Raw genomic sequence first — 11,633 nt, forward strand, 5'->3', positions numbered from 1 at the left:
TGCCAGAAATTTGTAACAACAAATTTTCGCGTCGAGAAAAAATAAATAATCAAGACTGGAAAATTGCGCAACAAATATAGTATTTGATTTCAGTAAATGATGAGTGTTACAATCTCTATGGTATTCGTCTGATTCTTCAAGAATATAAACTATCCTGATGAGCTTGATTTTGATTTTGATTCAAGGGCTTGTAGAGCTTGGTCTTGAATCTCCTTCTTGAACTTGAATTTAAGTTTGATCACGAACAAGTAATTTGATCTTGAACGCCTTGGTATTTGATTTGCCTTCGTTCTTGATCTTGATCTTGAATTTGAACTTGTAGCTTGAGTGCTTATAGAGAAATCTACATCCTTTGATCTACGAGCTCTTTGCTTGCTTCTTGTTCTTAATTCTCGTATTTTCTAGCTTTATGAAGACCTCTATTTATAGTTATAGGGAGTGGTGTGGCTCTGCGATTTGATTGGTCCTTTTGAACTGACCAATACCATCTAGACACTTGGCACAACTCTATTGGTTGTTGATTTGACTTGAATTGCCAGCCCTTTTTGACACGTGGCACAATTTCATTGGCTCATTTATTTGGTTTGGATTGCCACATCATTTGACACATGGCATGATTTTGTTGGCTCGTTCTTTTAACTTGGATTGCCACATCACTTGATACATGGCATGAGCCTGGGATATAAGACGGGTTAATAGCCATTTGGACCTTGGGCTAATGAAGTAGGCTTATCATTTAATTTGTAGTCTAATTAAATGGACTAGCCCAACACATATATAATTAACCCAATTTATTAGCCACAATACTTGTTTGGACTAATATCTTGAATTTAATATGGTCCAAATTATTTTATGGATTTAAATCCAATAAAATTTATATGTTTACAACCGTTTTTCATTCGGTATTATTTTGGGGCCTTGATTAATTATGAGCCTTGCCACGTAAGGCTCACTAAAAGAAAAATACCTCGATATTAACTCTAAGCTTGTTAGAGTTAATACTTTGTATTTGGTTTAACGAGAGTCATTTTCCAAAAATTAATTTTTGAAAAAAGGTTGATTTTTCTGCATTTTTTTAATGCTATTCGATGTTTGGTTGGAGAGTGAAAATATGTTCGTTTTAAAATACTTGTTAAAGATTGACAATAATATTAGCAAATAATGTGTGTTTTGAAGAAAGTTTTGTGAATTAAAGATTGATAGTAACGTGGAAGAGTTTGTTGAAGCACCAATATGAAGTTAAAGAAATTAGACAATTGTGAAGAAAATTAATTTTTGTTCAAAAGTTATTGCAAATTAATCATAATATTAGGTAAAAATTGCACGGGGCGCCCTATTTGGTCGCCCCCATTTAACCTATACCCACTTTTTTTAAAAAAATTAACTTGTACCCACTTTTAAAACAATTTCATGCTTCTTTCTCCTCCTCCTTCATTTTCTGAATGCTGAAACTTGAGATATTGTTATGCGTTCTAGCCTGATGATTCACATATATCTGCTTGTCCCATTATGTTCAGTTTGGTCTTATTCACAATAATTTAACCTCTTAGATATTTTAGCTTTACATGCACATTGATTTTTGGTTCTAATTTATCTGTAGTAACTTATTTTCATGTCAAAAATAGTTTTCATTCTTTAATCTTTGAAATGAACAACATCAATCGCTGCTAATCATGATCTATTAATTTTTTTATTGTTTAGTACTATTTCGTTTATGTACAAAATGTTCTTTTGTTGATTTCTTTTTTTGAAAGATTATCTTCCTCATTTCTGTGTGCAGACTTAGAAGTTCAGCAAATATAAACAAAAACTTCAGCTCCTAGGATGCTGAAATTCAGCAAATACAAAACAAACTTTAGCCCTAGAATGCTGAAGTTCAGCAATTACAAAATAAACTTCATCTCCTAGAATGCTGAAGTTCAGCAATTACAAAACAAACTTTAACTCCTAGAATGATTAAGTTCAGCAATTACAAAATAAACTTAAGCTCCTAGAATGCTGAAGTTCAACAATTACAAAACAAAAATTTCAGCCAAAACATGCTGTAGTTTTATTGAGCTGAGGTTTGCCATTGCATTATGAACTGAAGTTTGCGTGATTTCAGGCCAAACTTCAGGCAAAAATATCTGAAGTTTTGCTACACTTGAGGCAAAACATTCTGAAGTTCAAACTTCAGACATAAATTTTTGCTACTTCATGCCCGTATGTCTGAAGTCACCCGAAAAATAGGTACGCTTGCAATTATTTTTACAAAGCGGTTATAAGTTAAAAGTTGATCCAAAAATTGGGTATAGATGCAGATGCTCCTAATATTAGCCAATCAAAGAGCATTTTTGACGTACTTTTGTATATGTAAGATTAATAATAATACCTAAATATTAGTTTTGTTAAGTGACATGAGTTAAAAGTCAAGATAGTTTTATAAAAAATGACTAACACCCATAAGTGAGGAAAGTTATTTTTCCTATTATGATGAAAAATATTTTTCTTGAAATATAATTTATAATAATCAAACACCAAAAAAATAATTTCCTTATAAATAATATTTCGTGAAAAATGAAATTCCTAGTATCAAATAGGCAAATAACACCCTATGCAAGTCTTCGTGGTAAAAAAGAGTGAGGAGAGAGAACAAAAAGTGACAGAGCAAAGCTCCACAGCGAAAAACAAAGCAAGTAAAAAGCTCTTCAACTTCGAATCGGCGCCAAAAAGAAAAAAATGGAAGTCGACGACGATCTTCACGCCCTACTGGACGAACAACGCCGTGAAATAGCCGCCGCTGAAACCGTCGATGGCGATCTCCTCTTCGCCTTTCAACTTCAAATGCAAGAGGCTATGAGCGCTTCAAATTCAAAACCGGCCATTAACGGTGAAAGCATCATCGGAAGTAACGATGTCACCACTCTTTTCTCCGAGGAATTGTTAAGCTACGAACAACAATTTCACGACCGTCAAACAGCCGAAGCGGAGATGAAAAAAATCGAAGACGATCTCAACCGTCGAATCCACGATCAGGCCTTCGCGCGTGAGATACTGAGCGTGCCGGAGGCCGAGTGGAAAGAGACGGGGGATCATTTGCATCGGCCGTACGGTGAGGGTTCATCGAAAGTTGGGGCCCAAAATGAGAATGGGGAGTGTTTTAGGGTTTATGTGAAGGGCTTAATGGGAGAAGACGTTGAAGAGGAGAGTGTTGTTGTTTCCCCACAACAGCAACTCGCTGGGATTGGAGTTGCTGTGTGTGATCCCAGTGGTATTTTGGTGTTTGAAGTGAGTAAGGGTTTGGGTGAAAGCACTACTGAAGTGTTGAATGATGAAATTGTGGAGCTGAAAGCGCTGATTGAAGGGCTTGATGTTGCTGTAATGCTTGGTTTGAAAAGGGTTAATGTTGTTTTGGATAGTCAAACTATCTTGCAATATGTGAGTCTTCTTGACACCTTATTTGAAAATTTAATACGATATCAATTATGTTTATTTCGTGTGACAAATTATTAGTATATTCTGATCTTTGACATTTTTCAATGTGTTAGAACAGTTTTAAGTAGTCTTTTTCCTTTGTCGTAAAAATATATTAAATCAGGGTACTAGTAGATGCAGGAATCTAGTACAAATTTGGCAGATGCTAGAATAAATAGGTGAGAGTCAAAGTTATTTTGGGTAAAAAAACGACAACAATTATGTCTCCCAAACAAGATAGGTTCAGCCTACTGCAACCCTCTTCATTTTTTCGGGCTTGGAGGAGTTGACTTTGTCCACAATTTTTTTTGCTAGTTTTATGCTTGCTGTCAGAGTCAAGGTCATTTTTTTTAATTATAGCAAAAAGTAAATAAAATAAAAATAAAAACAAAAAAGAAAAATTTCTTCATGCTTAGATTATGTTGAGGAAAATATGCAGGGGTCAAGGAAAAATACTTTTTTTTGGGGGTCAAAAGTCAGGGAAAAATACTACTATCTCATTACCTTAAACATGTACAATTTTTTGGTATTGCATGTATCCAAATACTATTGGATGGGTTACTTGTAGTTGGCGTTGGAAACACGTCACACTATGCAGGCTTATATACTGCAACCTAAAAGTTTTTGAAATGATTGATGTATATTTGTTATGCAGGTTAGGGGCAAGTTGCATCCGAGGAAGGGTAATGTTGCTGCACTTGTTGAACAAGCAACTTCTCGTCTAATAAAATTTACGGATTGTGTACCATCTCTTGTGTCACAGAATACCGTCAACTTTGCAATTAAACTTGCTACTGATGCAATAGTTTCTCAGGTTAGAGGACCAGCAGAAAGTAGTCTTCAAAAGAGCATCACCGAGACTTGTACTATTTGTCTGCAAGATACTGATGTAGATCATATGTTTCTAATTAATGGTTGCCTGCATTATTATTGTTTTTCTTGTATGAATAAACATGTGGAAGCTAAACTACTCCAAGGAATGCTACCTGAATGCCCTCATGATAAATGCAAGTCTCTGTTGAAATTAGATAACTGCAAAAAGTTCTTGGCGCCCAAGCTATACGATTTGATGAATGAACGTGTCAAGGAAACTACTATTCCTATCACGGAAAAGATTTACTGCCCAAATCCTAAGTGTTCTACATTGATGTCAAAAGCTGAGGTCCAAATTTCTGCTCCAAATGTCTTTGTGGGAAACGAGCAAGTTGGGGCTCGAATGTGCACGAAATGCCGTCTCCATTTCTGTATCAATTGCAGAGTTCCTTGGCATCAAAACATGACTTGCTTTGACTATAGAAGACTTAACCCTTACTTGTGCGTAGACGATGCAAATCTCAAGTCTCTTGCCACAAAGAGTCTTTGGCGTCAGTGTGTAAAGTGCAACCACATAGTGTCTCTTGGCGAAGGTTGCTATCATATTTACTGCAGGTTCTCGGCTTCTCCTTCCTTCTTACATTGTTGTCTTACATGATATACACTGTTTTGATTAGGTAATAAGGAAGAGATAACTTTTTGGAATGCTTCGCAACAGCTTAAGATGATAGAAGCTCGGCTTTAATTCATTCCCTATGTTTTCATTTAAAAGGGAAAATATAAGTCAACATCATGTGATCTGTAGCATAAGTTGAAGCTATATATACACCTTTTTTCTCCTTGTATAGAAAGATTTTGATACTGTTGACGATTGTGTAGAAACATATTGTTGTCCTCCACCTTGACGTTTAAGCTTCTGGCATTTGTGGGTAATTATCTATGATTTATGAACAACATGTTGACTGTTTGGTGCTGCTTTAAGGGATAGACTATAAGCTGAAGAAAAGAATATTGCAGCTTTGTAGCTTAAATCAGCTTTTGTGTTGATTGTAGAATATTGTCATAGCCACACAAAATGTGGCTTTTTATTAGCTATTAAGCTGGTTAGTTGCGCCAAAACATCATATACTCAAGATAGTGATGAGATCCAGAGTGGAAATCATGAAGTAAGCAGTCTGACTTGGAAAAGAAAGATTAGATTCTAGATTTATTAAAAGAAAAGTAAAAATAAGATTCTAGATTTACTTGAATATTTTAATTTTTTCTCTGAACTTCTCTCTCCGTTAGTCCATACCAACTTGTCAAAATTTTGGGTGAAGCTGTTACATTTTGTCAACATAGCTGGACTTACAAGTCAGATACATGCCACTTTTCATGATAGAACTTTTTAAGTATGAAGTTCTTCTCATGTCTTTTTAGGTTATAAACATTTTTACCACTGCTGATGGAGAAGGGGAAGAGCATCTGTTTTAAGGGGGTGCATTAAACAGGGATAACTTGAAACAGAAACATATAAATGTAGTCATTTGATGTTGCATACTGGTTGGGATAATAATCCATAGTACATATTACTTTTACTATGACATATAAGTGCAAAGAAGCGAGTGCACCTTATCCGGCTTCAAAGAATATTTCTGGTATTTGCTGTAATAGTGTGCTTTAGACTGTACAGTGAGCCTATCATGCTGTAAGGTAGTTTTATCTGCCCGCGCTGTTTTGCCCGAATCCCTCCGTATCCTCTACTTTAAAAGATGGACCGCCTCACTTAGATTGGTGCTATTAGTGGTTGTGTGCGGACCAGCTTGTTCTGAGCCCATTCCTGTGAATTCCTTTCGTTCTCTGACTCAACCCGTTTTAGTTCATTTTAAGTTTTCTTTTCCTGTTCCTTCCAATTTCTTTTGTTTTCTCCTTCCGTATTACTATTTTCTCCGTGAAATTGCCGCAACTTATTCGTTTGGGTTGTGTTTCTAGGTTGCACCTCGGTAAGCTCCAATTCACTGCCTTTGCACTATTCGTTCCTCTTTCTTTTCATTTTGTTTATTGGTGTTCTGTGCATGTAATCTGTGATTTTCCAGCAATTGACATTTTGACGGAGTTTAATTCTGATAAGGGTACTTTCCTGATAAAAGAAATTCTGATAGATGGTTACTTTGAACTACTCCGTCTTTTCTATTTTATGTGGCACACTTTCTTTTTTAGTCTGTTCTCAAAAGAATGATTCCTTTCTATATTTAGAAATAGTTTAGCTTTAGATTTCTCATTTTACCCTTAATGGGTTGGTTTATAGCCACACATATATGTACAACTTGTTTTTTTTGATAAGGTAAATTGTATTAATCAAAAGGGAGGGAACTCCCGTGTACACAAAGTATACCAAAGACGTAGAGAATTTACATCAGAACATGATTCTCTACAAAAGACGCCCAATCTTCTATACAAGTAGGGGCTAAGTGAGTGCACCAAAAAGCAATCAAAGATAAAAGACTATTCTTAAGTTGTGAAAACGGGTTGAGTCAGAGACTATTCTTAAGTTGTGAAATATCGCTTTAGAGTTGTTTTCACTCCATTCATTATTCGTGACCAAGTTGGACTTGTTACGTCAATCTCTTAAGAAGCATATAGATCTCATTTGTGGGACAGGAAACACATCTCGAACATGGCTTATCACAAAAAGAAAAGCGCCTTTGGGACATAGGATACAGACACAAACAATTAAAGACATAGGATATGGACACACCATTGACGTCTTTTCTTTCTGAATTTGTCGGGACACCAGTAGGATAAAAAAATCAGAGCTGATTACGTAGAATTTCTGTTGCCCTAGCAAAAAGAGACGTAAAATCCTTATTATCTAACAAATGAAAAGAAAAAATAGAAATAAAGGAAACTTTAGTCTTCTTTAGATTTTGCATATTTATCTTGTTCTTTCTTCTTCGAACTAAGAAATAGAAAGGCATTTTAGTTACGCATACCAATAATGTAGAATTTCAATGCTTCCAGCCAACCTTTTCATTTACGCAAGGGTGCTCCTCTTTAGGTATTGAATGCTTATTGTATCCTCATCATATCCTGGTTAGCTCCATGGCATGGAAATAGGGGGAGCAGTTTTCTCGTTTTTCCTTGCTAGACCATCAGTTTCCTCGAGTTGTTATATTTCTTTCCTGAAGTTTACTTCTGGGTGTAGAAGAAGTTAGAAATTGATTGGTAAGAGAACTTTTACAGTTTGTTCGATCTGCTAGAAGGTAATGCTGTTTAAATCGGCAGTGTTTCAGTGCCTTAAGGAAAGAGCAGGAAGATAAAATTTGCACGTATAGGAGTTATGTCGTGGAAAAAACATGATGCTATTAAGGATGGCATGTGTTGGAAAAGTGTAGTTATATCAATAACTAATAGGAAAAGAGAGTACAAAGCTTGCTGAATTGTTCCTGTACATTTTTATGTACCATCTTGGTACCTTTTTAATAAATATCGGTACTTATATATATAAAAAAAAGACTTGCTGAATTGTGTGACCTTCTCATCTAAACGCTTTCGCTAAAGCTTATTTGATTTTCTTTAAGAAAGAAGCTTACTCTAAAGCTTATTTGATTTTCTTTAAGAAAGAAGCTTATGCTAAAGCTTAAGCTGTTATAGAGATCACATTTTATTTACTTAATTATGTCTTGAACACACCCTCGTACGTGCATCTTAATTCTTTTAAATGGTCCAAGCATGTGAATTCTTTTTAATAATAGGTGTGTGACATGAACGTAGTACCCTTCCCTTATTTGTGATATAACTAGTTTTTGGGTACGCGCAATGCATGCACCCTTATTAATGAGTATATGTTTTTTAAAAGTCACACAAATATTATTAAAGAATATATTTAAGTTGTATGAAAAGTTAATGGAAAAACTTCAAGTCCTGAAAATAATGAATGTTATTTAATTAACTCAGTAAAGGAAGAAATCTTACATCACAAAAAACCCCAAATGCCTTGTTGAATTATTCACATATTATTAAATTTCACTAAACGACATGAATGCCACATTTTCGGTTAATTAACTATCAGGTTTACAGCAAAATGAAAAATAAAAAATATCTTTTTACGTTCACTCTATTGTAATATATGTGGTCATAGTTAACATCAATTTTTTTGTTGAAAAAATGTAAGTCAAATGTTAGAAATCTGAAATAATAGTATATACACGCACGATTCGCATGCATATCTATATATTAAATTTGAATTACTGTACGTAGGTAGTGTTTAAAAAGTGATGTTAAACCACTCATCCCCACGAACATTAATTGTTCAAAGTATTGGGAAAAAAACTTTTTATGCGACTATTAAAATGTTGATTAAGACAAAAGTCTAGACTGTATGGCTAAAATTATCCAATAAGTGTAAAATAATCAACAACATTATGTATAACAGCTGAAGATGAAAGATACTTTAATTTCTTTATATAAATTTCGTGATGAGAAAAGATAAATAATACATTTCTGGAATTTCTATAAGAAAATTATAGAATCCTAGAGTCATTTGCATTATGATTCTATTATTAGTTGCCTTTTTTATTTTTGTTTGAAATTTTTTGGGACATTCTTTTTAACTTTTTCTTTATTTACCTAGTGTTTTAGGAATGTTTTTTCAGCTCCGTACATAACTTAATTGTCCATAAATTTCAAATAAATTCTTTTATGTAAAAGTTGGTTTCGAAGTATTAAATATTAGAAAATTAATATGCAAGGTATTATAGTTATATTATATACTTGGTTAAAACAAGGAAATAATTTATATAGGGTCAAATCTTAATGAATTTTAAAGTCATAACTATTAGGATCTTGCATAATTCAAATAAGGAAAGATTTAATAATTTTAGTTTATTTTAAAGTCCTAAATATTAGGAAAATAAATCCTAATATTAGTAAAAAACTATTTTGTTTAGTGTGAACTCTATTTTTAGAGGGTAAAATAGATGAACGACATTTCGTTAAGGGCCTTCGTGCTTTTAATATAATATTGATATTGAAGTGTGTGACCATCTCATCAAATAGTCTAAGCTAAAACTTAAACTATTAAAGAAAGTACACTTTATTTACTTAATTATGTTCAACACCCTTCTTCCTCATATGTGGAGTAGATTCTTTTTTCATGAGCTAAACACGTGGAAATTCTTCTTGATAATGGGTGGCGGCAGGACTTGGATCAAGTCTCTAAGATGCATTTTCCTGGGGTTATACTATTCATCCATTGCACTCTCCGGGTGCTGTTCTTTAATAAAATGTTCATATACATTTTCGAAAAAGAAAAAAATTCAACAAATCTTAACAGATATGACTAGCACATTTCATCCATAAAATCCTTTTGTGTTATAGCATATAAAGAAACACCTTAAATACTTATTGGACCTCATTAAATGAAGATATATGACAGCAACTCCTCATTAAAGACCAAAAAGGTAACAAAGAGGACGGAAAGCTCTCGTTCAGTAAACGTCTCACTATTTTCATTTTCTTTAAGTTATACTACTGTTATTATGGTGATGCATTACCATAATTTATTAACTGAATTGGCAGAGATTGCTGTTTGAATTTGTTTGTCTCGTTTAAATATCAACTCTTGCCAAAAAAGAAGAAAAAAAACTCTAGTCAAAACTTCATTGGTTGTTCAATCCGCTGATAATGCTTTGCCGTCTCTAGGTTTTTCCTACTTCATGAAGCTATTTTTGATCACATTGAGTAGCGATCTAGAGTTTGATTTCCTTGGTTGGCTGTCTACAACAAACTATTTCTGGGACTAATCAAATATTAGAAAAAGAATAAGAGAGAATATCGCATTCAAATTTTCTTGTCTTTGGCTTGGGTGCAAACTTCACTAGTGTTAACTAATGGGTTGGGAAACATAATTATGTGATCATATTTTGCTTAATGTGATCCTTTATCTGTGAAGTTTGTGGTTGGGCTGTTGGCTGCATTGCTGTTCTACTGACGTTCTATCTTATTGTCTCCGTTCTCCAAAAGATTTTATGCTCTGAAACTATGTTAAGTACGCTGGTTCACTTCCTATCCGTATCGTGTAAAAATTTGTGCGGAACTTTATATCTATTCTTAGAGGTGGCTGACTTATGATTCATTCATGTTGTAAGAGCTAAGTTTCTGACAGTGAATACTTCAAATGTTTTCCCAGATGTGGTCACGAGTTTTGTTATACATGTGGAGCTGAGTGGAAGAATAAAAAACCAACATGTTCCTGCCCAATATGGGATGAGCGAAATATCATTTATGGAAATAGACACCAACCAAGGAGAGCTTGATCAGGTGTCATCGTTCCGGTGTATTTTGCCCCTAAAGTTTTACAGAAACAAGTCTTTCATATGTACAGTTCTTTTAATTCGTGGGGCACTTATAATCTTTTTAATACATGCTGCAAGAATGACAGTACTAGTAGATATTAGATGTGTCCAAAGCACTCTCCCTCAACTAGGAGATTTCAGATACACGAATTCCCTTCTCTGTTTGTTTGATTGTGCTAGTCTATCGTTTTTTTTATTTTGGTTTCCCATCTGGTATCTAGTACTTGTTTTGGGGCTTGGCTAATTTGGATTAGCGCCAGAAAGTCTCACTTTTGGGGGTAAGCGATTTCTATCAAAGATTTTTCATTATGAGTTGTTTTCTTTTTCAATCATGTATTTGGTATGATCGAAACCATTTTTCATGGAGTATTTTCTCCAAGCAAATTAAGAGCTGGGCACGAACGAGCATTAGGGGGTAAAGTAAAGGTTGACCAAGTCAATGATGCTTAACAGGTCTTTTTTGATAATTGGTCTAGCTAGGATTGAGACACGACCCGAACTCCCATGGGGCAGCGTGAATACCTTGTGGCTAGGGGTGAAGAATTTCGCCAGCACTTTAAAGTAAAAAGAAATGAGAAAGAAAAAATCTTTTTTTCGTAACCAAGAGTAGCTGTAATACTAAGGCTTATGGTCTAGCTATATTAGTAGTATAATGGCTTATAGTCTGGTGATACTAATGAGAATTTCTCAGGAATTCGATTTTATTATTCAATTCTCCTCCCCCTTATCCTTTTTCGATCCTTAAATATTTTGAAAGTTTTTCTTTCTAAAAACAAAAAATCCTCATGGTAATTGAGCAAATTTTAAAAGTCGGTGAAAACTATTGAAGAGCAATAGAGCACTCTAAAATGTGTCCTAACAATTAGTAAAATGTGAGAAGAGCACTCCAAAATGTGTCCTAACAAAGTGTAAATTTCACAAATGGTCATATAACCACGATTTATTTTCACCAAAGTCATATAACTTTGTTTTCTCACGCAAAAATCATATAACTACGACTGTTTTCCCCCAAAGTCATATAACTATGTTTTC

General features: G+C 34.2%; 1 protein-coding gene across 1 annotated transcript; it reads left to right on the forward strand.

The window, feature by feature from the left end:
* Nucleotides 1-2,593: 2,593 nt before the first annotated feature.
* LOC107761949 (E3 ubiquitin-protein ligase RSL1-like) lies at nt 2,594-10,908 on the forward strand. The gene is made up of 3 exons (XM_016580246.2): nt 2,594-3,417; nt 4,109-4,881; nt 10,436-10,908. Exons 1-3 carry the CDS (start codon nt 2,719-2,721, stop codon nt 10,560-10,562), a joined length of 1,599 nt encoding a protein of 532 aa, XP_016435732.2. The 5' UTR covers nt 2,594-2,718; the 3' UTR covers nt 10,563-10,908.
* The last annotated feature ends 725 nt before the right edge of the window (nt 10,909-11,633 follow it).

The sequence above is a fragment of the Nicotiana tabacum genome, chromosome 17 (assembly GCF_000715075.1).
Source record: "Nicotiana tabacum cultivar K326 chromosome 17, ASM71507v2, whole genome shotgun sequence".
Lineage (NCBI taxonomy): Eukaryota > Viridiplantae > Streptophyta > Magnoliopsida > Solanales > Solanaceae > Nicotiana > Nicotiana tabacum.

Coding starts and splice junctions, on each gene's coding strand:
- LOC107761949 (XM_016580246.2), top strand. CDS start 2,719: ATGGAAGTCGACGACGATCTTCACGCCCTACTGGACGAACAACGCCGT. Junction 3,418..4,108: donor GTCAAACTATCTTGCAATAT/GTGAGTCTTCTT, acceptor TTTGTTATGCAG/GTTAGGGGCAAGTTGCATCC. Junction 4,882..10,435: donor TGCTATCATATTTACTGCAG/GTTCTCGGCTTC, acceptor ATGTTTTCCCAG/ATGTGGTCACGAGTTTTGTT.